This window comes from Eumetopias jubatus, unplaced genomic scaffold, assembly GCF_037043125.1.
Source record: "Eumetopias jubatus isolate StellerSeaLion01/CBP00866 unplaced genomic scaffold, mEumJub1_p1.0 scaffold_14, whole genome shotgun sequence".
Lineage (NCBI taxonomy): Eukaryota > Metazoa > Chordata > Mammalia > Carnivora > Otariidae > Eumetopias > Eumetopias jubatus.
Genome location: NW_028274820.1, coordinates 88,008,383 through 88,034,112, shown reverse-complemented (window position 1 = coordinate 88,034,112; position 25,730 = coordinate 88,008,383). Strand labels below are relative to the sequence as shown.

The 25,730-nt window shown below is 51.1% G+C and overlaps 1 protein-coding gene across 3 annotated transcripts in view; it reads left to right on the top strand.

The window, feature by feature from the left end:
* PLXNA4 (plexin A4) overlaps positions 1-25,730 on the top strand; it is a 355,028-nt gene that overhangs the window by 242,338 nt on the left and 86,960 nt on the right. For all 3 annotated transcript variants that reach the window (XM_028106345.2, XM_028106346.2, XM_088018661.1), the window contains exons 4-7: positions 10,268-10,368; positions 23,216-23,339; positions 24,060-24,213; positions 25,452-25,551. In XM_028106345.2, the coding sequence (XP_027962146.1) occupies positions 10,268-10,368; positions 23,216-23,339; positions 24,060-24,213; positions 25,452-25,551 (479 nt within the window). The remainder of the gene's footprint in view (positions 1-10,267; positions 10,369-23,215; positions 23,340-24,059; positions 24,214-25,451; positions 25,552-25,730) is intronic.

The following is a 25,730-nucleotide window of genomic DNA, read 5'->3' as shown; positions in this document are numbered from 1 at the left end:
GGCATAGAGGGGCCCCTGAGGTATATCTGTTTCCTTTCATTTGGGCATCATGATTTTTCCCAGGCAGCAGATTCTGTGCCGGACTCTGTGCCAACACCGAGTCAGATTCTTTTTTGAAGGAAGGGTCAGATTCTTTTTTGAAGGCAGATGTTTGTCCACTCTCCAAAGGAGCCTCCTACCCAGACAGGAGTGTCTGCCAGGAAAGACGTGTTTCTTTGCAAGCATGCTGCCATGGCCCTGAGCACTCCTGCCTGTGTGCAAATGTCGCTCCTGTTACCAGGCACACACATCTAGGCACACACCCTCAGGCCGCTGTGTGCCCATTCCTGTCTGGGTACAATTCGTACACAACCACCCTTTAGTTTGAACACCCAGATCGTTGCTGGGGACACTGGCCAGCAGTGCCCTTGACAGGAGGCAGTTGGAGGGAAGGGTTGGGTGCTGGATGGAGAAGGGGGTGCCTGCCCGGTCTGCCCTGTCACTTCCCACAAAGAGTCATGCCAGCAAGCCAGAGGGTCTCGGCATATGTCTTGGAACTCACTTGGCTCAGCTGCTGGGGCCGGGATAAAGGTGTCTCCGTGCCAGCACCACCACCACCACCCCACCCCACCCCCCCCACCCCCGCCTTGGCTGCTGGAACAGAGGCCTCCGTTGAGCAGGCTGGGCTTGGGAAACTCACACCAGCACGTCCCCAGTCCCAGCTCAGATGGGACCATAGCCTCCATCAGCAGCACTTGGTGAAAGATGGCTGGATTGGCAGCGGCACTTTGAACCCAAGGACAAAGGCTCCTTCCCACCTGTTGGGCTTGGGGGTGGGGAGGGAGGCTCCTAAGCTCCAATGGGGTGGGTCCCAGAGGCTCTGCCTCTCCCTTCAGCCCTGACCTTGGGGCTAGGTCAAGAGCAGACATCTTGGGCAGGAGTCTGTATCTAGGGTCTCAAAAGAATCGTGTTGGTGGCCATGTGGCTTTGGACAAATCTTCTAGCGACTGAGCTTCACCTGAACAATGAGGGGACTGGCAACTGGATTGTTCCCAAGGTCCCTTCCAGCTTATTAACCCTGTGAATGCCAGAACATTCCTCCCGTCCCAGGCACCTTCTCTCTTGCATGGTGGCAGGGCAGCTCTCTGGGTGGGATATGGGTGTAGCTAGCTGCCAGTCTCCTCTGTCAAATGCACTGGATTGACCTACCTGAGAAAACTCATGCCCTGCAATACCAGGGCCCCAGAGGTCTGGTCTTCTAAGCCCACTGTGTGAATGTGACCTCGACAGTCCAGAGACGGGAGAGAAGTTGACTTTTACACTAAGAGATGAACTTGTGGCAAGAAATTCAGAAATTTTAGGTTTTAGGGTATAGTCAAGATGGGCAAATCAATTCCATGGAGCTCTTGGAATATGAGCTTGACAGGAACCAACTTGCGAGCATTCGCCCTCTTGCTTACGGAGTCTCATTTGCCATGCCTGAGCTGGGTACTAGGTGTGGAGAGATGAAAAGAGATGACTTCACACCACTCCTTGCAAGGGGTTCGGGGGGACATTTTCTCTGGGAAAGAGCCTGGAGTGACAGACTGAGTTGTTACTGACATCGGACTAACTCATTCATCTGTGCCATCCCAATTAATGCTTACGCCAACTTTTCAGGGTGCTTCCTGTTATCCTCAGAGGAGGAAAAGGAGGCCAGGAAGGGGCAGATCCGGGATGCACACCCGTATCTGTCTTCTCCCCAGATCTCTGCTTCTCACTTAGCACTGAGATAAAGCTATTCCAAACTCTCTTTTTCTCTCCAAGCACATTTGAAGGAGCCGGGAAGTCTCCCTGGCGGAGGAGGGCTGCATTAAGACCTACTGTCAGTCTCTTTAGAGCTCCTGCTCCATGATGGACCTCTTGGCCCCCTGGCGGGGCCCTCAGCCCCTGAGCTTAGCCACCCCTTCCTGCTTTACAGTACACAGCCTGCAATGCTGTGAAATTTTCAGCCCGAGAACTGGGATTCAGTGGAAGTACCAGAGGTTTTTCAATCCGCTAGGCTGCATCCAGGGAATCGGTATGTTGGAGCCTGATGGCGGGCTGCTGCCCCCAGCTTCATTTTAATTTCCACCTCTGCCACTGCCCTGCTGTGTGACCTTGGGCAAGCTGCTCAGCCTCTCTGGGCTGTGGCCCTTCCATCTGTGCACCTGAGAAGGGCATCACTTTCTCGCTTGGCGAGGGGTCTGGTTAATAACAAACTCGGGCCATTGCCATGCAGCCCACACCAGGAGGCGGAGGATAGGGTGATTTCTCGGGGCTCTGTAGAAATCATGCTGAGAGCTTCTCACCCAGCTACTGCCGCTTGCTAATGAGGAACAGCATATGTTGATGATTCCGGCGTCAACACTCGCTCCTTGGCTGTCCGAGTTCCCAGAGCAAACTGGCTTCCTATTAGGCATTTATACTTATTAATAGCAGCAAATTGCAGCCCTCCACAACATCTGCTACTTTTCATTTGCAAAGAGCTTCCTAGACCATTTGTATTAGTAGTATTTTGTGACCGATTCTCCCAGGCAGAGTAGGCCTGGGTCCTCCTATCTGGAAATGAATCAGTGGAGTCATAATGAGGGGAAAGGATTTGTTCAAGGTCACCCAGACACCCAGAATGGATTAGAGCTCGGGACCTCTGCTCCCAAGCCTCATGCTCTGAGGCTGCTGCCCTTATTGTTCTGAGTATCGATGACCTTGACCCTAGAATTCCTGCCTACAGGCAGGTGGGGACAATGCCTGCCCTTGATCCTGGGCATGAGCCCACTCGGGTCAGAGAAGACCCCTGCTGGATTAACCTCATAGCCAGAGCACAAGCAGGAGGAGTTGCAAAGTTCAAGGCAACCCATTACTGAGGGACTTGTCTTGCTACCAAGTAGATAAAATCATTTCCCGGTGGTAAGGCAGCCAGGAGATCAGTACAGGGGCTCCTGTGAGCATCTGTGCTTCCAGTTAGCCCTCCACACCTGGAGAACCACCTTCTCTTTCCAGTCTTTTCTGGTACTTTGCTTAGGGGCCAGACGTCCCTAAGATCTACAGATCTACAGTCATTGAATTAGGAGAGCATGGTCAGCATAGAATACACTGGGAGGGTTCATTTGTGATGTTAGACCCAGCTTTTAAAAGCACTAGAAACCACTACCCGGCAACCTTTCCCCTCCTCCATCCCCCCTGTCCCCTTTACCTTTCACAGGACCTTTGTACCCTGGTGTGACTTTATGGCCAGCATCCATGGATCAGCTAGCTATTGCTACCAAAAAAGCTGTGTAACAACCCCCTCCCAAAACTCAGTAGCATATAATAATAAGCATTAACTCTCATATGCATGGACCTGCACATCCATTTCTTGTCTTCTGATGTAGACGAAGCTGGGCTGGGCGGTTCTGCCTCAAGCTGCTGCACTAGCTGGGCTTGTCTCCCGCTGGGGGTTGGGCTCAGGTCTGCTCCACATGGGTTCATCTGGCTGAAGAGCAAGCTGCTCTGCGGGGAAGCTCTTTTCATGAAAATGGCAGAAACACAAGATGGCAAGTCCAACCACAGAGGCACATCTTAAGCCTTCGCCTCGTGCTTGTTGTCATCCCATTGACTAAATCCAGTCCTGAGGCCAAGCCCAAGTCAAGCGGCTGGAAGTACACCCCACCTCTGCATTCACCATGAGGCCAGGTCGGGGTGGGTGTGGGGATGAAGGAGGGAAGAGCTTGGACTCATGACACAGTGTGCCACAGCCTGTGACCAGCCTCCTGGCCTCGGCCTCTCTTGCCAGCCTGCCAAGCCCAGACCTACCTGCCACCTCTGAGCAAAGAGGATGTGGGTGACCGTGTGCCAGGCACCTGGCCTAGGCTGGAATAAACATGCTTCCTGAGCCAGTGCTCAGCCACCGCAAGTTCAAGCCCTGGCAGTGAGGGGCTCAGAGGTCATCACGGAGACAACGCCTTCCTACAACCCTTGCCTGGCCCCAAGTCAGCAGAAATGAGGCCTGCAAAGGCAACTAGAGGCCAGCAAAGGAAAACAAGGGCCCTGGAGAGGTTTGGAGGGGCACCCCAAGACCGTGATGCTGAAATCCGTATGTACTGTTGAGTTACTAATTTTCTGGAAAAGCGCTGACTATTCCCAGCTCTACTTCCTTTGCTCAGGGACAGGAGACCGGCACAGAGATGGATGGGACAACACTGGGGGAGGTTGGGAGCTGCACATTTTGACAGCTCCACAGCAGCCCCTCAGAGCTTCTTAATGGGTCCTCTTGCATCCTTCCCCCCCCCCTTTTTTGACAATTTTGAAGGAAACTGGGTACTTAAGAAGCCTTTTGGACATTTAAATTAACCCCCACCATCAGGCTCATCATAGCTGCCGCAGCATTAGCATCCAATTATAAGAGGAGAGACGGAGTCATAACTCCCATTTCGACCAGAATGTCAAATGCTTGAACAAATGAGAGGTGCTCACAGAGATTGTATGTTGTATCTATGGAACATTTCTGCATGTAATCAGCAGAGCTGCAGGCACCCCTTGGGATGCTAACAGCAACAGGCGGAGTGGGATTCTATTGCCAGAAGAAAGCAACTTCCAAAATATCAGGGAAAGCAAGCAGAGTCTAGACAGTTGGGGGCCAGGACTCAAGAAAAATACCCTAGTTGCCATGAGCACACTCAGGCCCCAGGGCCTCTAGGCAGTGGGCTCTGGTGATCAGTGCAGAAGCTTGTGAGGGTCAAGTTCATGAGTTGAAGTCCTTGGGTGGGCTTCTTCACTCTGGCTCAGTCAGTCCTTGTCTTTCTATGCCCGGCCATTGCTTGTACATTCCCGGCCTTGTCCACGGGGCCGGACAGCTGTGGGAAGAGAGATGATGATTCTATTTACAATATTGAAAAACCAGACAAAAGGACATTTACCTTGGGGCAAAAGGGGAAGAAAACCAATGTGAGTCCCAGAAAGGTAATGGGGGGGATGAAGAGAAGCAGGGGTAGATACCCACACACAGGTGCTTCCTGCTCATAACTGAGAATGAGAACCAAAGCAGAGGCTTCTTCAGCAATAGCTGAAGAATCTTATAAAATCATAGACCATTTGACCTCATAAGACCTATTTGAATTCCGAGACCCTTCCCTCTGCCTCTTGGAAGAGGTGTGGGGGCCTGAGGAAGGGTTCTGGGTGGAACAGAGCTACGACATTATTTTTCCAAATCAGGAAACAGAGGCCCAGAGCTTGAGACAGACCCAGTTACATCACAGCACATGATAAGAGATATTCATCCAAAACCCTTTTGTCCATTTGAAATTAAATTGAAAAGAGTTAACAATGCCTATCTTTTCACCCAAGGATCTCAGAATATTTTATAAACATGAATTTATTAGTCTAACACCGGAAACATTTGTCTTTTTTGCTTATCTCACTTAACATAATGTTTTCAAGGTTCATCATGTTGTGGCACGGGTCAGAAGTCCCTTTTTTTGAAAGGCTGAGTATTACCATAGTCCACAGGGGATAAGTTCCAGGTCCCCTCGGTGCATGCCTAAGACCATGGATAATACCAAACCCTAGATATACTACATTTCCTCCTACGTATACATACAACGCGAGGATAAACTTTAATTTATAAAGTTAGGCACAGTAAGAGATTAACAACCATAACTAATAGGAAAATAGGACAGTTATAATAATCTCACATCAGATGATAAAATGCCCACATGGTGAGATGCAGGGAGGTGAGTGACCTAGGCACTGTGACCTAGTGTTAGGCTGCCAGTGGCCTTCTGGTCATATGTCAGAAAAAGGGGATCATCTGCCCCTGGACTGCAGTTGACCATGGGTAACTGAAACCACAGAAAGCGAACCCGTGGATGGGCGATGGGAGGAGAGGGATGACTGTATTCCACTGTGGGCCTATACCACATTCCGTGTATCCATTCATCTGTCACTTTGCTTTGGGTTTGGGTTGCCTTGGGTCACTTTCCACCTTTGGGCTATTGTGAATAATGTGGCTACAAACATTGGTCCATAAATATCTGTTCGAGTCACTGCTTCCAGTCTTTTGGGGTGTGTCCCCAGAAGGGGAATGACCAGATCACATGGTAATTCTATGTTTTGGAGAAACGACTACACTGCCCAATAGGACTTTGCGCAAATCCAGTGGAATGTGCTGAGACGACCCTGGGCAGACCCTGTCCGAACACCTCCACCCGAGGAGCCCCACTTCCACCAACACTCAGAGACACACACAGAGGTTCTGTCTGTAGAAGCAGGGAGGGTGCTATTGCAGACACATCGATCAACACGTCCCCCGGAGTCCAGTGGCCAGGGGACAAACTTCAATCTTTTGTGGTGTCTGAGACCATCCATCATGAGGATGGCTTGGGTCACAATCGTCATCTGATTCGTTCTCCAGGCAGAAGCGCCCCTCCATGACTTCCTTTTTTCACCTCTTCCTGTGGTCTGAATTCCCTCACTCAGTTAATTAGCATGCCTGGCACTGTAGCTTAAGACTTTAATCAGCGTGGGGTGGTTTTAATTAATCGTGTGGCTCTGCATCTGGAGTGGTTTGTGTTCCAGGGTCAGAGGAGGAGCCGGTGATGGGGGAAGGGAGAGGCAGCTTTGTTTGGTAGAAGGTGTGGGTGGAGAGTCTGGGGGTTTGGAGAGAAAGAATCACAGAGCCACTACGGTGGCTCCAAAGCTACCTGGGCCCCCGTGCAGCTTCCTAAGCAAGGTGTGGAAGGTTCCCGGAGCTATTAGGGTATAGAATTGCACCAAGATAAGTGATGGAGTCGGTCTGGTTTTCAGAAGGGATTCAAAGCAATGGTATGGATTGGGAGATGTAGAGTCAGTCCTGGAGGGGCTGGCCGTTCTGGGGAATACTGCCTGAAAATGGGACTTCGAAGCCTTCCCAAAAACCTTCTTTGGGAAAGTCCTGGAGAGGCGAGGGGAGCATCACCTACCTCTCAGGTAACGGGAACCATTTTACTCGGTCTGTGAGGGTCCCGTAGGCACCTCAGTTTGAGCATCCACACTTTAAAAAGAATGGGAAAAAAACCTAGATCAAGCTCAGAAGAGTAATAAAAAAAAAAAAAATGACTGAATGTATAGATAGAAAGATCCTAGAAGAAAAGGTTGAGAGAAAGCTGAGTCTCATAATAACTGCCAGGGAAGGACTTATGCCCCTGTCCCACAGGGATCCGGCTAGATGGAAAGCAGAGAAAAAGACAGGCCTGTTAGAGTAGCTGGTAACAGCACTGAATAAGTCCAGGAAGCTGGGCTACCCCAGAGTTTCATCCCAGAGATGAAGCAATGACTGGTGTAGGGGCAGACATCGCAGTCAAGGAGGAAACGGTATGATCAAGGTGCTAAAGAAGAAAAGTTCTTCCTGGCCTGTGATATACTCCCGGGGGAGTTCGTGGGACCAGGGAAGCCCATCAGAGCAGATTCCTGTGATGTGGCAGAGAGGGAACGTGGCCACGCAATGAAGAATGGGGGATTAATGACAAGGACGATAATAATAACCGTCACTTGCAACGTGCTCATGTGTTTACAAAGCAGCTTCGCGCCTACCAGGTCATCTGTGCTCTGGGAAACTCCGTGAACTGGGAGGGGTGGGGGTGGGGATTTTATCTCCCTGTTTAAAGTCCAGGGAAAATGAGACTCAGGACTTTGTTGCTGGTAAATGGAAGAGCCAGGATTGGAACCCGGCTCTGCGGGCTCCCACACTCTTTCCAACCAAACTACAATCACGCTCATTTAAAATCGGGAGAGGAAGGATTTTACAATTCTAGGTATTGGTGCTATTTAACACCAGTTGCGAGATATTTTTAGATATCTGAATGCAAAGCCTTTTGAGAACATCAGTTTCGCCAAGCAACTGGCACACCCCGGAGCCCCGTGGCACATGCATCCAAGACAGATTATAGAACATGTCAGTGGGAGAAACTGGGGAGGCTATTAATTAAGTTTAGACCAAGAAAATGCTTTTGATTGAACAAGCCATGATTTTCTCCTTAAGCCCATGCAAAATATGGAGTGCTAGACAAGCAGCTGGAACATATGAAAACATTATTATGCACTTATGTTACCAACTTCCACCATCTAAGGTCCCTTTTATTACTCTTTCCCCTCTAGGCATCATGTTTTCAAAGATTTTTGCCTGCTAAACAAACTGCATTTATTAAGTAATAATATATTTCCTATTTTTAATATAGGACATACATCACTGAGTATGCATACAAAAAAGAAAACAGCAACAATCCAATTTCCATTAGGCTTTTGGAACTATTGAAAATAGCTTGTGGACCTTATTACCACTCATGAATTCCTGGGAGTCTGGGTACTTTGGGCTGGGAACCACGATTTATATGCTTTCATGACCAGCGTGTCTGTGCCCACTTACGGGGTAGGGAGAGAAACGAAAGAGGCAACAGGAATAGGGTAAGTTCCTGGCCGTGTGTAGAGCCAGCAGGGTAATTTGTACAAAACTGATTGTCAGAATTAATTGCAAAAATGGGGAAAGTCGCATATGGGCAGAGCTGAGGCATGGCCCATGCAGATTACACAAGCAGCAATAACAGGAAAGATGAAATCCCACAAGTGCCAAAAGACATCCAAGAACATGGAGAGAGGGTCGCAAAGGCCAAGGGCAAAACTACAAGAAGGGGATCAGGAGGCCAGCAGGTAACTGGGAAGAAGTCAAATTGCAGGGTGGTCTTTAAGAAGGCTCAGCATGCGCATGAGGAAACAAAACAACACAAAAGAGATACTAAAGGGAATAAGAAAGTGAAGGGAGAAAGGGAAGCGAGATCATATGGGGTTGGGAATTAATTATTAATTAATTCCAAAAGACGGTTTCGAGACTAATTGAGCAGACCCTGGTGCCAGTTCGCCTGTGCATGAGTTATAAGTAGCCCCTGCCAAGTGTACAGAATTTTTTGGAGGCAGATGCCCCACGCAGCAGCAGGGGGGACGCAGCCTGCACATTGGCTCATGAGGCACAGAGGCTCAGTCCGGTCAGTGTGGTTTGCCCTTCTCCATGCCTATTGTCTAATGGCGAAAAATTAAGAAGGACGGCCACATCAAATTCTCTTAGTGCAAGCTGAAAGATTGGGTAAGAAGTCTTCTGCGGAGATACAATGGTGTCCCAAACAGAATAGGATGATTAAAAAAAAAAAAAAAAAAAAAAAAAACCTTTTTGTAAAGAAGAAACTGGCAACATAGAGAATAAAGACCAAGGCTATTGAAAGAAAATTAAAATTCCATGTGATCCTGGGTATCGTGATTAAGTACCTCTTATGTATTGGACCCTGAGAAGCCCTGTGAAAAGACATCTGGGCGAAGCTACGTTGGAGAACAAAGACATGAAAAAGATTTTTCGGAGCATGCAGGAAATGGAAGCATTTGGGCTAAGCCGAATGTCACGTGGAACATTTCACATTAACAAGCGGCTGGTGAGGGCGAGTATGAGGTTTTGGAGTTGGAGAGGAAGCCTCTAGTCATGAAAAGGGTGTGGGCAGGGGGAGAGGTAGCAACAGCTCTTCTATGAAAACACCAGCGTGAAAAACTTTTAAAGCCAGTTGGCCAACAGCAGGAGAAAGAGAGTGGACAGCTTAACAGGTACACAGTGAGTTCAAAGGCACAGAGAATGAGAAAGAGAAGGGTCTTGGACTTCGCTTACTTACATGCTCTCTGGGACCACACAGATGACAACAAACAAACAAACACGAAGGAGGGGAACTAGGAAGAAGGCAGAGCATCTTATAGCAGAAAAGAAAGGAAAGAAGGAAAAAAGGAAGGAGGGAGGGAGGGAGGGGAGAGGAAGGAAGGAAGAGAGAAAGAAAGGAAGAAAGAGGAAGGAAGGAAGGGAGGGAGGGAGGGAGGGAGGAAGAAAAGAGAAAACAAGAGAAACAATAAACATTTGGATTTATTACATTGATAAGAAGTAAATAGGTGATGATTGGATATTTGTAGAGTGTTTTGGGGATTCGACGGTGGGAAAGTTTAAATGTACACTGTATAAATATCTTCTATAACAACTTAAAATGAACTCTAAGGAGGTTATTGGCAGAGACTTCTAAGCAAGTAACAGGTGTTTGTCTCCCCTGGATGCTTATGTGGCCACCTGCTCAAACATGACCACTCAAGGTCCCTTTCAGTTCTGGTGCCCTGGGCCTCTCCCCGTTCCTATGCTGATTTAGGTGATTTATCTGATAGAATAGCATCTCTTGCCAGTGAACTCCTGGGCGTTCTGCAAAACCCTAATCACCCTTCCCTTGTTCTCCTGTCCTAGCTCACCAGAGTCCCCGTGGAGTCCTGCGGTCAGTATCAGAGCTGCAGCGAGTGCCTTGGCTCCGGCGACCCCCACTGCGGCTGGTGTGTGCTCCACAACACGTGAGTCCTACTAGGCGGCTTCCTCCAGCCTCCCACTTCCCCCGTAATTCTCCCCTCCTCTCCTGTCTGTCACCACCGTCCTTCCCTTTGATCTCTCTTCTCTTCCCGGCCTGTTCTCACTTTTCCTTTTCTGTACGCTTTGCAAATCCTAGCCCCTTCTTTTGTTCCGACTTCACTTTAAATTGCCAGATTCCGGTAAAAAATGTATGGAGATGTCAGCCTGGGAATGATGAGGAGTCAGGATGTGGAATCACGTGGGTAATTGCACACTGGAGGGCTGCAGGGAGATTCCTGGACATTTCTGACTGTGACTTGGCTGGAGGCTGATGTTCCAGGACTGAACACCAAGGGAAAAGGCACTGGACTTTTTTCTCAAGGCTCACGTGGGCCACTAAATCATATGCAAGATATGGACTCTCCACTTAGTGATCTGACAGCCACAGAAGACACTCTTCGATATCTACCCAGAATCTTCTAGTACTTGAGGTGGACATTTCGAGTGTGTAGCGCCCAAGGACCCTCCCTCTGCTGTCAGTACACCCCTCTGGCTGTCAGAGGACCTGGACCTGGGCGCACTAGACCAATGAAGCCCTGTCCCAAGCACTGGGCACTCTCCCTATGTGCCTCTTGGTGCCAGTTCCATTGTATTCTCTAGAAGAGGGAAGAAGGCAATGGTATGATACGATCCAGCAATTGCACTACTGGGTGTTTACCACAAAGATACAAATGTAGGAATCTAAAGGGGTACGTGCACCCCAATGTTTATAGCAGCAATGTCCACAATAGCCAAACTGTGGAAAGAGCCAAGATGTCCATCGACAGATGAATGGATAAAGAAGATGTGGTATATATACACAATGGAATATTATGCAGCCATCAAAAGGAAGGAGATCTTGCCGTTTGCAACGACGTGGATGGAACTGGAGGGTGTTATGCTGAGTGAAATAAGTCAATTAGAGAAAGACATGTATCATATGACCTCACTGATATGAGGAATTCTTTAATCTCAGGAAACAAACTGAGGGTTGCTGGAGTGGTGGGGGGTGGGAGGGATGGGGTGGCTGGGTGATAGACATTGGGGAGGGTATGTGCTATGGTGAGCGCTGTGAATTGTGCAAGACTGATGAATCACGGATCTGTACTTCTGAAACAAATAATGGAATATATGTTAAGAAAAAAAGAAGAAGAAGAAGATAGCAGGAGGGGAAGAATGAAGGGGAGTAAGTCGGAGGGGGAGACGAACCATTAGAGACGATGGACTCTGAAAAACAAACTGAGGGTTCTAGAGGGGAGGGGGTTGGGGGATGGGTTAGCCTGGTGATGGGTATTAAAGAGGGCACATTCTGCGTGGAGCACTGGGTGTTATGCACAAACAATGAATCATGAAACACTACATCAAAAACTAATGACGTATGGTGATTAACATAACAATAAAAAATTATTAAAAAAAAAAGAAGAAGGCAATGGTATGCAGTGGAGGTAGATGTAGATGGTAGCCTGAGATGTGATCTGAGGGCTAGGGCCAACCCAGACATGTGGGGAGAGCTGAAAGCCCTTCTTCGGGGATCGGAAGACCCTCGGCATTGCTGACTGGAGAAGCCCACAATAAATGGGCCCCACTCAGAGGGAATTTGTTGCCAGTGAAACTGTTGTTGCTGGGAACCCAGGCTTCTAGTCAACACCTGAAACTGACTTGCTACCCGATGGACAGAGTGTTACACATTAAGGAGAAGGGCTTTAGTCTCCCTGCTGAGAGCCTGAACTATATGTGACCAAGGACATTTTCCAGGCATTTTCAACTGTAAGAAGGCAGGGTCCTTGCCCCCACGCCGGGAATGCTTCTGAAAGTGAGAAATGTCCTCTTAAATTCTAGCACATCCTCTCCAAGGGCACAGTCGCCTTCCCATCCCTGGGGACAGGCTCACGCATAATGAGTCCTTGAGCTCGTTGAAATCCCTCAGGTGTGTTATGGTGGGAAAACTTGAGACCCACTGACCCGCATAACTGAGATGACTGGGAAGTGGGGGGCGGGGAAGTGTGCAAGTGTATGTACAGTACAAGGGAGCAGTAGAGCCCGCAGAACAGAATGGGAGAGACTGCATTCAGAATTCAGATCGGCTCTGATCAGCGCAGAAGAGTTGCCTAGGTGGTATTTTGTAAGGCAGAGAGGAAGTCATTTCCTTTTTCCCCCACAATGAGGCCTCTCTGAAGGGGACCATGCTCCAGACCCATTGCTTCCCTGGGGACCCAGGCCAGCTGGCGTTCTCCTTAGCCAAGGGTGGCTCCGCAGCTCCTGGTGTGGGGCACTCACTCCTAGCATCCTTTAAGGGCAATCAGGAAAGCTGGCCCCTCTCGAATACTCTGTCTGTGGGACCCAAAGACAGGTCTCCATGTCAGCTTTGGTCCTGCCTGGTGATACTGACCCACATAACACTAGACCCTGGGAGAAGGAGGGACCCCTAGGCTCTGTGAAGGAAGCAGAGGGGTTCCGAGCACCCTCACATCCCATCCCTAGAGGTGAGTTAAACAGGAAGAAGAGGAAGGACCAGAAATTACTTTCTGTGTGGTCTCAGTTTCTCCCTTTGGTAACATAATGCTTGCCTCCTGTCAAGTAGCAGAAAACAGGGGTGAACTGGGGCCCAAGAGAAGTCTGGGCAGTTCATGAAGGAGCCCATCAGCCTGTACTGGGAAGCCAGCAGCCCTGCACTCAGCGTGGCCTAAAGAAAACAGCTATGGACATAGACTTCCGGCCTCTGCCGCCAAGTCCAAATTCCACATTCCCCAGCTGTGCAACAATCTGGGGCAGCCCAGCTCATCTGTGGATTAGAAACAGCGATGGTGGGGCCCGTCTTGTCCCCCTCACCAAGTCGTTGGAGAATGAAATGAGATGGCGCTGGGGAAAGCATGTCCTGAACCGTGGAGTGCTATGAGATGGAAAGCGGAGGTGCGGCAGGAATGGCCACACCGTCGGGGAAGGCCCGAGAGCTCCTGGGTGTGGGTGCCCTGCCTCTAAAGACTTTGATCGACCCCCAGGATCGTCCAGATGGCTCTACTTCAGTCACATCCTTCCCTTGCCATGCGCATCCCAGCCTCGAGCTGCCTTCCTCTGAGTGGTAGATGCTCCTGCTGGATTGCCCTCACCTCCGTTAACCTGGCATCGCATCTGATTTTGAAGTTTGCATATCTTATTCATGTGTGCCTTATTAAGCACACGTTCTCAGAAAGCAAGAGATGTCCAAGGGCTTTGTCTTTGCTGCTCAGCACCGAGCAGCTCTTGGCTGCTGTTGGCAGCTCTCCCTTGCCCAAAATGCCACAGCGAGAACAGGCGTGGGAGAGCTGTGAGGGACCTAGCAGGACGGCTGGGATGGAGACCACTGGAATGTACTCCTCACTCTTGGCAATTGTGCTATGGGGTTTGGACAAGTTTAGGCAATTCCCGTTACTCATGGTAGTTCTGTCAGTCACCACAAACACCAGATCTGAGAAGGCCGAGCCAGCACTCCGAGGATGGTCCCAGGGCTAGGTTCCTCGGAGCCTCTGGTCGCAGCATGTCTGTGTTTTATGTGCGTCTCCGTTTAAAGACACCTTGTTTACTGTAAATTGTTCTATTAACATTGAACTCACAGCCAACAGCACTAGAACTCATGCCTGAGCAGAGTCTCTCACACACGTATTTTCTCCGTAAGGCACATCGTGTTCTTCTCATGCTTAAGAGCATTAGACAGAACTTCAACACAACACTTGGGGGCCATTTTAAACAGTGAAGTCACTGACAAAATGCATGACAAGGCAGAAAATGCAGCACGAAAGAGATACCGAAAAGGACGTTTGTTTATAGCGTGAACTGAAACAAGAAAGCCGAGTATCGCCACCTGGTTCAACCTCTGATAGGAATGTGTGGGTGTGGCCGGGCCCATTTTTCTCCACCCTGCTCATGTCCAGGAATGACCGCAGAAGTGCCCTAAGTAGCAATTTGGGGATTTTAAATAAATGGTAGCAAGTCAGGTGAATTCGCAAACGTGGAATCCACAACTTAGGAGGATCGTAACTCTGTACCTTGGAAACTTGGCATCCTTGTTTATAAGGAGGAAACGCAATACCTTCTCGTGCTGGTAGCAAGTGGACAAAAATCAGGTACTAAAGGATGTTGTAAAGGTCCAAGGCGCACCCCTGGGTCAAGGCGGTGTTCTCCGAAATCTTGAGCCTCCTGGTGCTGGCGTCTGTGCAAGTGTGTCTGGTAGATCTCAACTCCCCTGGGAGGATACAGCTGCTGAGCACCGCTATGTGGAGACTGCCTGCTCACCCTGACACTCCCTCCCAGTGTTAGTGACTAAGGAAAAGCACGGACCCAAATGGCTGAATGAAGAAGAGAAGGTCCCTGGGTCTTCGAAGATGCTGTAAATCGGAATATAATGTTTAACATAGAGAAAGTGAGATAAGCAGATCTTAAGTGTACACTTTGAACAGTTTTGACACATGCAAAGACCCAGGTAATCCACACTCCCACCAAGATATACAGAAATCCCTGGGGCGCCCAGATGGCTCAGTCGGTTAAGCATCTGACTCTTGATTTCAGCTCAGGTCATGATCTCAGGGTCGTGAGGACAAGCCCCACCTCGCATCGCATCAGGCTCCACGACCAGCAGGCAGTCTGCTTTTTCTCTCTCCTTCCCCATCTATCCCTCCCCCTGCTCACGCACGCCGTCTCTCTCCCTCTCTAAAATAAAATAAATAAGTAAAATCTTTAAAATACATATATGCATATATATATATATATATATATATACACACACACACACAAAATATCCTTCATCCAGAAAGTTCTCTCGTGCTCCTTCCCGTTCTTTCCAGTGGGCCTTTCCTCCCTAGTCACTTAAGTTCAGGTCAAAGCCAGACACTGCTTCTTCTGATACACTATTTTATTTTATTTTATTTTAATTTATTTTTTATTTTATATTTATATTTATAAATATATATATTTATTTTCTTTTATTTTCTTCTTTGCATTTTAAATAGATGCCAGCCAGAATTCCCGGTTGGGAGAGATACATGAGGACCCGGCTGGAAAAGGCTGGGACCGGCAGAGTCAGTGCAGAAGGTGGAGGAGGACCAAAGGGAGCCTACAGACACTCCCCCTGGGGCGCCTCTGTTTGCTAAGAAGGGAGCATGGTGAAAACCGCAGGGGCTTTTATCGCATGTGGGAGTGCCATGCCCCCGTAGAGCTTATCTGTGCACCTTTTCACACTGGCCCTGCTCCCTCAGAGGCAGGCACGGAGCTAGGCTCCGTGGGTACAAGGGGACTGTGTCAGACTGCCTCTGCCCTGAAGCTTCTTGGCAAGCAGGACCCTAGCCAGGGAGGAGGTAGGGATTGCAGAGTATACCGGAATCAGCGCCTTTGGTAGGTCCCCATCACGGGCAAGCCCCTGTGCTAAGTGCTGCGAGGCCCAGCGAGCCTGACTCTCAGGAAAACCAGGGCAAAAGAGCATCAGGGAGAGGGTTCCTTTGAGTGTCAAGTGTCCTTTTTCTGTCACTTTTGCCAGCTTTTCCTATGGCTGTAGGGAGCAGGAGGGTGGGAACTTTGTGGGCAGAGGATAGCAGAAGCTCTGTTGTGTGACAGAGAGAGGAAGGGAGAGAGCAAGGGAAACAGGAGAGACAGAGGGGCAGAGAGAAGAGAGGGAGTGCACCGTTTAAGGGCAGGGCCCCTACTAACAGGTGGCTCAGGTGGCTGAAAAGGTCCTTTCTACCAGCAAGGGCACAGGTGGGGTGCAGACTGAACAGGCTTAAGAAAGGCTTGTGTAATTGAAACCTCCCTCCTGTTATCTCAAAGGATGGGCCTGCCGACCCAGTAGCACAGAGCATTGCCCCATTGTCCTCTCATGCAGTCCCCGACCCAGCCTGAGGCTTGCTGGTTTCCAGTGGCAACAGTGGTTTCAACAAGCTGGGTATTTATTTGCCCCTGAATCTTGAGCCCGTATTCCCAGGGCATTCATCTTGGGCCTGAGCCTACCTGTTTTGACTTGGGGGAAGGTAAAGGAAAGCCCCCAGCCCAGCCCACCTTTGCCTGTCCTGGGCCTGGAACATTCCCTCTAACCGCCAGGCTTGGCATGTCCCCGGGTCCCTCTCCATCTTCCCCCCAACCAGGCCCAGATCAAGAAGCCGATCTGGGTCTCAGCAGGTAACGGGATCCCACGGCAGACCCAGCCACATCAATTGGCCCAGACGTTACCTTTCTGAAGAAGGTTCATCAGCGTCACTCCTGGGAGGCTCATGTAACCCAAGACATCAACAGGGGAACGATAAGACCAGCTTTTATAAAGTCTCTCCCTTGCCCCATGGTGACCGCTCCTCCTCCTTGCAGACTTCTTCTGTTGGAAGAATGCCCACCCCGGGGGGTCGGCCCAGGTTACTGTGCAGTATCCACTCCTTTTCTCTTTTGTATGGTTTCTGCCAAGATGGGGAGAGTGAAAGGAAGGGAGAGGAAAAGTACTTCTAGCCAGAGTGGAAGGGAGGGGTTATGGCTAAGAACCTACCTGTGGACAGAGCCAGCCTGGGCTGGGTTTCCTCCGCTGAGAGCAACAATGAAAGAGCCACCTTGCGGCCACACTGTGGAGATTAAGGCAAAGGACGTGCGTGAAGTGTCCTTGAGGCGCCTGGAGTTCACCCTGATTGCAGTGACTGTGGGAGCAGAGGCTGCGGGTCAGACCCAAGGCCTCCTCCATGCCCCCTCCTTCCTGTCCCCCGCAACATCCCCCCAGGACCGGAGGGCTGTGGCGGGGCCGCTGGAACAAGGTCTCCCTGCCTTGGGCAACTCCAACCAGCCACACCGAGGAGGCACCCCTGCACAGGGGCCTCGGTCGGCACTGGCCCCTGCAAATGCTCAAACTCTGTCCCGTAGCCATGGTTGAGTGTCCCCTTAATGAAGTACTAGCCGATCCTAAAAATGCAGGTCCTTCCTTCCTGCTTCTTAGCATATTCCATAGCCTGGTTTTATTTTATTTTGAAGCTGTGTCGAGGGACTACTTAGTACCAACCTGCCAAGGCAGTGAGATCTCTCTGAGGGCTGTTTGCAGAAGGCCCACGCCCTCCCGAGGAACTGTTAGAATCCCTCTGCCCAGCAAACTCTGCAGTCCACACGCTGGTCTTCCCTGACTGTCCGCCAGGAAGTTACCAGCCCCCAGTCCAGAGGGAAGAATCCCAGACTGGTTACTCGTACAGTCGAGGTTTTCCCATCTGTGGCTCAGCAGATACACAGCATGGGTTAAGGAAGCTCGCTTTTCCTCTCTTCACTCCTGCCTCCCCCCCTTCCCCACAAACAGGTGTGTAACACGTGCTTTCATGACCAAAGGATATGAAGTAAACAGTGCCATCAGCTCACAGGAATTGGGAAAGCCCTGTGGTCCATATGAGCTCTGAGGGTCCCTCCCAGTCTACTGACTTGGCTCCCTGGGGGACAGCCTGAGGGGCTGGGCCGCCTCTGAGGTTCAAGTGCGGACATGCACACCATATACCAGCATGCACCACACTCTGCCTGGTCTGCCGCCCTGCACCAAGCCTGCCAACCTGGAGACATTAACAGCCATGAAAGGTCCAGGCTGTGGGATGATGTGTAGCCTGCAAGCGGACGGGGATCAGTCGGAGTAACCGGTGAATGTGTCTCAAGTAACAGCCAGCATCCTCCTTGCGACTGACTGGATGGCAGGGAGGATGGACTAGCCTGCTACCACCTGTCTTTGCTTCCTCCTCCTCCTCCTCTCTCTCTCCCTCCATCTCCTGCCCTCAGTCCCTCCCCCTCCCCGCAATCCTGCTCTTCTCTCCGCCTCCTCTTTCTTAACCCCTCCTCACCCTTCCAGAAATAAATAGGTCCAAACAGCGCTCCCTACTGACAAAGAGAGGAGAGAGACAGTCCCCGGTTCCCCTTCCTGTTGAGCACGCGCTACCTGTAATTCTCTTCTCGGAAATAGAGAACCTCCCCAAGTCCCTTTTACTACCACCTGAGGCTTGTGTTCAATTTATCATTTGTTTGAGGATGGGCCAAAAGGAAGGCAAGGAGAGACTCTGACCTGGGACCCAGGGTGGAGCTTGGCTCTCCCCGCGGGGATGGTGGTGGGCTAGGACCACGTGGTTGCCATGTAAGCCCACAGAGGTTCTTGGGCCTCCTCTGGATTCCTGCACCTGCTGGTTCTGTAAAGTCCTGTGCCCTCCTCCTGCTTCGGTGGGTGGGGCCCAGGAGGCAGGGAACCCCATGGCTGCTGCTCAGGTTGGCTTTGGAGCTTTAGAGATGGCAAAGGGTTGTGAGTCCAGTTGCCGGTTCAGCAGCTGGTGACAAGGGAAGTTGTAGTGTAGTCATGGTTTATCCAAGAACAGGCTAAATACTTCGGTCGAGACCATGGTGTTAGTCACTGGATCCCAGAATCACAACACTGCAGGACTCCCCTGGTCCACGCCCTTCATGAGGGAAACCTCTTGCTCACTCATCTGCCTGGAAGGGTTCCTTTCCCCATCTAGCTCACCTTCCTCCAAGCTGCACAGATGTGCCTGCCCATTTCCATGGGCTTTCCTGAAGAGGGCAAGGCCAATGGTATTGACAAACCCAGTTTCTTCCCTCGCCAGGGTTCCCAGATGTGGATACAGTGACCAAAGAGCCCCTGTTAGAGTAAGCATTCCTCTTAGCTTTTCTGTAAAGATCATTTGGGAAACCCTACCCCCACCCCATTTTTTTCAATCTCCTCATGTTCTAAACATGGCTCCCCACAATGGTGCCCTTCAGCCCAGGCCATGACCAATGTGAGGTGTTAAGGATGGTGGGGGTGTCAGCTGTGGGGAGAAGTCGGGAGACACTCTGATAGCCAAGGCTGGTGGACCCTGCTGCAGGACCAGGGGATGGACCAGCACCCACCCACCCCCTGGTCTGGAGGCTCACCCAGGCCCTGCTCGCAGCCCCAGTTCCAAATTGAAATTTGCTTGCCCAGCCGGTGGCACTGGATGTTAATATTTCTATCACCGTCCTTAAGAATTAATTTCTAAAGAGCTTAATCACCACCTCTTCCCTCTCCCTCACCCCCTTCCTTTCTCCGTTCCTCTCTTTTCCAATTTTCCACTTGGCTGGGAATTCTCCAGCAGCGAAAGTTCAGGCTTAGGGGAGGGCGGAGGTGGCTGCTTCATTAGAGAGGATAATCTCATTGGAACCACTGGCTTGAATACTAACCCCTCCAGGGGCCAGGCCTCTGTCCCCACGGCCTTCCAGCACCTCTGAACTGGGGCTGGAGGGCCCAACTGCAGAGAAAGCGAGATGAGGAAGGGCTGTAGGAGGAGATGAGCGGGGCTACACTCCAATTCTGGGGGCCTGCCTGAGCTGTCCGCTCAGGGTCTGCTTCCCGCTGGTCCCCTGCAGGTCTGTGTTGTGGTGGGGGCGGCGGGGGGGGTGGCGAGGGGGGGTGGCATGGATGACTGTCTGAAGACTTCAAGTCACCTAGCGTGCACTTTTTGAGACCTGCCTGGCAAATGGATGAAGCAGGACCTTCCTCCATCTTCAGGGTGCTCCCACAGCGCAATTGAAGGAAATGCTATAGGAAGTATTTGGAGCCCCATTGGAAGAAACATCTAAGCCACCGCCCCCGCCACTCCCAAAAGTCATGCATGAATCCTTTGCACACTTGCCCACTCTGGCCCGGGCTAATGGGAAATCACAGTCCTAGAAGAGTAGGAGGCCATTACCCTGACAGACCCTGTAAGGACTCAGAAGGGATCCGTCCTCCCCCGTCCATTATCCTATCACATCTAAGGTCAGTTGTCTGTGCTTTTGGACATTTGCAGCCTCCACCCTCATGGGCCCTGAGGGATAGTAGAAATGTCAAAACATCCCTGACACTGACCTTAAATTTGACTTTCCACTAAGAGAGCTGAGTAGTCAATACCCTTTGACAGCTAGTAAGAAAGCAGAGCTCCAAGCAAACCAGACCGCTCTTTTCCTCTTTCCTCCCTCCCGGCCTCTGGGGCTCCCCATCTCTCATTAGGAGGAAAACCGCTGGAACCATCTCTGTCTTTTTGTTTCTGGTTTGCCCCATGGGCCAGTCTGAAAATTCTGTGCTTCTGTGTCAGCTATGGCTCGGAGGGCTCGCATGAGGAAGGCAGAGCAGGGATGGTATCATAATACTAGTGGACATTTATCGAGGGCTTACCGCGTATGAGCTATGCCCTGTTCTAAATAGTTTACTTGCGTAACCTCATTTAATTCTCCATAATAACCCTATTTGGCAGATACTATTTTGTCCCCATTTTGTAGAAATGTAGAAACGTAGAAAATTGAGGCACCAAGAGCTTAAGTAATTTGCCCAAGATTACGCGGCTAGATGGGATGTTTAAAATTGTAAGCTACAGGTGACTTCCTTGGTGAGACCTAGACCCGGAGGAGAAGGATGACGAGTATTTGGTTCAGGGGCTCTTACGTTCGGGGAGCCATGGCAGGATGCAGCCACAGGAACCTTGGAAGCAGCAAACCATGCAGGTAGACCTCATCTTGAGATCCCCCAACCAAGTGCCTTGGTACACCTTCAAGAGAGGCGGGGTCCTCTCTTCTTCATTTGGATTTCTCTTTAGCAGTTGATGTTTGGCCCAGGCACAGGTTCATTTTTCCTCTCTTCGTAATTTAATCAAAGACATTTTTCAGACCTACTGATTGCTCATGGAAATAAGAACTTCCAAGTTGGGGAGTCAGTGAATAATTTAAGCCTGTACCAGCTCTCTGGGTCTGCTGTTAATGGGAGTAATAACACTATTAATAGCGATGTCAGTGCGGACACCCTGGAAAAGTCCATAACATTAGCTTAATGGCTGGAGGTAATGAAGTCCTCACAGAGGAGCTAGCCTGGTAAATTAACTTCCAAGACTTTTAGGCAGATGCCCTTGTTGCCATGGTCTGCTGAAGCAGCCAGGGAGGTGACCACGTTCATGTCTGACCCTTCACTCTCAGGATTCCTAGAAGGATCCTAGAGAAGTCACAAGTTGCAATAATATTCAAAGTGCATCCTAGTGGCAGGCAAAAATAGCGATTAGCCTAGAGACAAACCTTGAAGGGAAATTCTGGGCAGGTAGTCACCTCAAGGCACATGAAGAGAACATCAAGATGGCAGGGAAACGGGTTTAGCCGGTCGCAAGGCGGTCGGAACCTCACTTCTCAGTCTCGAAGCTTCAGGGAGGTACGGCCCAGCGGTCATGAGCAGAGGCTCCAGGGTTCATCTGTGTTCGAGTACTGGTTCTCTCTGATTAGCTGGTGACCTTGGGCAAGTGACTTACCCACGCTTTCTGTAGTTTCCTAGTCTATAAAATGGATTTTTAAATGGTACCTGCCCCGCAACATTGTTGAGAGGCTTTGACATAAACCATAAGCCTCTTACTGTGGTGCCTACGAAGCGCTCAGGGACTAGCAGCCATGAGTGTATTACTCAGAATTGTTTTCCACTTTCTCATTGCACATCCAATTTACTCTGTGGCCATCGTTTTTGTCCCTGGGTCTCCGCTTCCCCCTTTCAGTCCATGGTTTCGGTGACTTCTCCTTCATTTGCTGAATTCTCCCCTGACTCTTCACTGTTAGGCTGTCCCTCCCACGGAAGCCAAAGGTTCCTTCTTTCCCTGTGGTGTTCTCCTGTGCCCAGTCACCCCACGAGTGGCTCAGGCGGTCCTGGAGCCTCTCTTCCCTCATCTCTAGCCCCACCCTGCCCCTGTCTGCTTCTCAAGGTGGATGCTCCCTCCCCAATATCCACTCCCCATGCAGGCTCCACAAGACATCCTGGCTATTCCCCGAAGCTCAGATACGTGTGTGCAGTGAACTCCCACTGGAAGGCAGTGGCGCCCCAGCCCAGGCAGAGAGCTTAAGCACCTTCCCCCATGTGTGATGTGCACATATGGGTGAAGGGCCGTGATTCTTGCATGCATGTTTCACAAGCCCCGTCAGTTAGCCCTGTGAGACCTCAGGTTGCCCTGAATGTGGTCCACCTGTGACACAGTATACTTTGAACGACACAGGATGCTAAGCAATAATAGAAACCTTCTCTAGCAGTTACCCTGTGCCAGGGAACTGGGATTTGGGTCCAAGGCAGTCTGGCTCCAGAGCATGCTCTGACCTGCTCCATTCTGCTCCTTTGATCCTTCTTTCCCTCCCTCCCACCCACCCACATTTGTCTTCTGTCTACTGGACATGAGGTATACGGGGGATCCCAAAATAAGTCAGGCAGAGTCTTCTTTTGAGCTCACACCTGGTAGGAGAGGTCTGCGCTTAACCCAGTAATTATCATATAATCGAAGAAGTTCTAGACTAAAGAAACCCCCAAATGCTTTTAACTTTGCCTAGGCTGGTGGTGGGAGAGACTGCAGATGCTTAATAGTTGACGCATGTCTGGGAAGGTAGGTAGAAGTTGGACAGGGGAAATGAGGGAGGGTGGTCCAGAGAGCAGAACCGGGCAGCACAAGGCGAGGAAATCTGAACGAGTACGTTGTATATACACTGAGAACAGGTCTCAGTTTGCCTAACAGGGGAGGAGGGCTGAGGATGAGTGGGGAGGTAGAATAGTGACTTTGCAACTCTTTCTGTGAACGAGGAGGATGTGAGGGGTCTTTAGGATGACCCTCAAGTTTCTGCATTTGGCAACCAGTGATTAGAATTGCCATCTTTTTCAAATTCGGGCTTGGTGGGGGAGGACCAGGCTGGAGGAAGGGGGCAGAAAAGGTCAATCCTGGACACATTGAGTTTGGACACGTCCTGGGGGCCCCTCGCAGGGCCTGACCTCCGCGTCAGCCCCTCGCTGGAGTAAGTGGCCTTCTCCTGAGTCACACGTTGCTCTGTCCCTCCCAGGTGCACCCGGAAGGAGCGCTGTGAGCGGTCCAGAGAGCCCCGCAGGTTTGCCTCTGAGATGAAGCAATGCGTCCGGCTGACTGTCCATCCCAGCAACATCTCTGTTTCCCAGTACAATGTCCTGGTAAGGGCAGGGGGATCTGGGTCCAGGGACGTGGCAGAACCCTCTCCCCACCGAAGCCCACCAAGCCTCCTCAGGGGATTTGGGCCACGCCTGACCAGCCTAGCTGCTCAAGAGCAGCTTTAAAGGATGCGTCCCTGGAGATGGAAGAGGGGAACATGCATGGGAATATGGGGGCAGAGACTTTCTGCACAATGGGTAGAAAGACAGGGAAAAGTGTGATACCAAAGAGGATCAAAAGGGTGACCAAGAGAGGGTGGCTGTTGGGAACTACATGTTTGTCTGTAAGATGGGAAGGATGTATGTGCAGAGGGAGAAAGGGGCAAGATGGCTCCCATGTTCATGCACTGGGTCCTTGGTGGTTGGTTTGCCATTTTTCCAAAACTGGGGACCATGGAAGAGGAGCTTGACCAGCAATACCTCAGTCCTGCCCGCCTTTCTTTCTACAGACATATCTCCTAAGCATTCCCGTTTCCTGGGGCCAAATCCATCCATATGTAATGAAGGTTCCTGTGTCTGTCTCTTTCTACCCCACCACCTTGTCTCTGTGTCTTGTGATGGATTAATTGGCTCTCTTCTTCTCTGTGTTAATATCGCCTCCTGTTTTCCCTCTTTTCTTTCTCTCTGATCTCTCTTGCTCTCCCTCTTTCTTCCTTTACTACGCCCCATCCCTTTCCCCACTTCACTCTCTTCCTCTTTCTCCCGTTGCCTGGCCGTTCGCAGCTGGTCCTAGAGACATACAATGTCCCGGAGCTGTCAGCCGGCGTCAACTGCACCTTTGAGGACCTGTCAGAGATGGATGGGCTGGTGGTAGGCAATCAGATCCAGTGCTACTCCCCAGCAGCCAAGGAGGTGCCCCAGATAATCACCGAGAATGGTGAGTGGTCCCCGGAGGAAAAGCGGGGTGGCATGTCCTTCCTCCTGACCTGACGAGAACTCGGGACAGGCGTAGGGGCATTGAGGGAGTCCACAGGCAGGGGAGAATCGGGGAGGGGGTGCATTGGCGGGTATGATACGGAAGAGGGGGTGAAGTGTCTTTTCGCTGCTCTTAGAAATGACTGTTGAAACCAGCTGAGCTTCCTGGAAGCAGCGTCATCCTAGGTGAGGAGCAGCTGCAAAGACAGTGGAGGGGAGGGCAAGGCCAAGACAGCATGAGAATGTGCCGACTGAGTTCAGAGACTGCCCTGGAGCCTGAGAGGGCGGGCATGGAGGGGCAGTGGGGGAGGGGAAGCTGGTCCCAAGCAGGGGTGGGGGTGCCAGGGTCATCTGGCCCCTTACCCTGCCTGCACTGCTGGGTCTCTGCTCTCGGGCCCCTGCCTGCCATCCCCACCCTGCCGTGCCTTCCCAGAACCCCACTGGGAGGATCAGGGGTGGAAAGAGGCCCAGTGCCGGTGAGGGACAGGCCCAGCCTGGGCAGATCGGTTCCATGCTGGCGCTCCCATTTGGGCTTGTCACATTTGTTCCAAGCTGATTGATTAATGAGGCTCTTGGGGAAGGCACAGAACAAGGCTGGAAGTGGGGGCCTGGGGTCAGGGCTGTGAATTAAACATGGGCTCTAGCTCCTCCCTGACGCCAGCTGAGGATTGCAGGGACACCGGCCCTAATGGAGCCCTGAGCCCCCCAGGCCCCGCCCGAGGCAGGGGTGTCAGCCCAGGGTGTCTCCTTACCGAGATGGGGAATGAACTTATGTGCGTTCATATGCGCACATTCATGCAAAACCTCCTGCGTAGCCTGTGGTAGTGTTACAGAGCCTACACATTTGTCCTGGTAGCTAATCAGCGTGTGTGTGTGTGTGTGTGTGTGTGTGTGTGATTCTGTGAGTCTGGCGTGGACACCCCACACGCAAGCCTGTCTGAGTGTGCAGACAGGAGAGAAGCTGGTAAGCATGTGAGGGGTGGGAACATAGCATGGACAGAGGAACGGACCAGAAGCGCCCTCTACAGATGCTCTCAGGGCTGTCCTGGGCCTGGGCCCTGCTGAATCAGAGTCCTGTCTGAGCTGAGAGCACCCCCCGGGGGAATGGGCTCCCCCTTCCCAGCATACATCACTCTCAGTGGGAACCTCACACGGGGTCTTGGCCTCCCCCCTGAACTTGTGGTTGGCTCTATCCCACAGGGGACCACCATGTCGTCCAGCTGCAGCTCAAGTCGAAGGAGACAGGCATGACCTTTGCCAGCACCAGCTTTGTCTTTTACAACTGCAGTGTCCACAATTCGTAAGTGGCCCCCAGCCCCACTCCACTCCCTGTTCCTGAGGTCAAGGTTTATCCGGAGACTGAAGGCGCCAGCCCTGTTGGCAAGGAGCTGCCATCTAGAGTCCCTGTAGGGAGAAGGGGGATGAGACAGGGCCCCCCCTCTGGTACCCATAGAGTTAACGGGAAGAGGCAGGAATGAG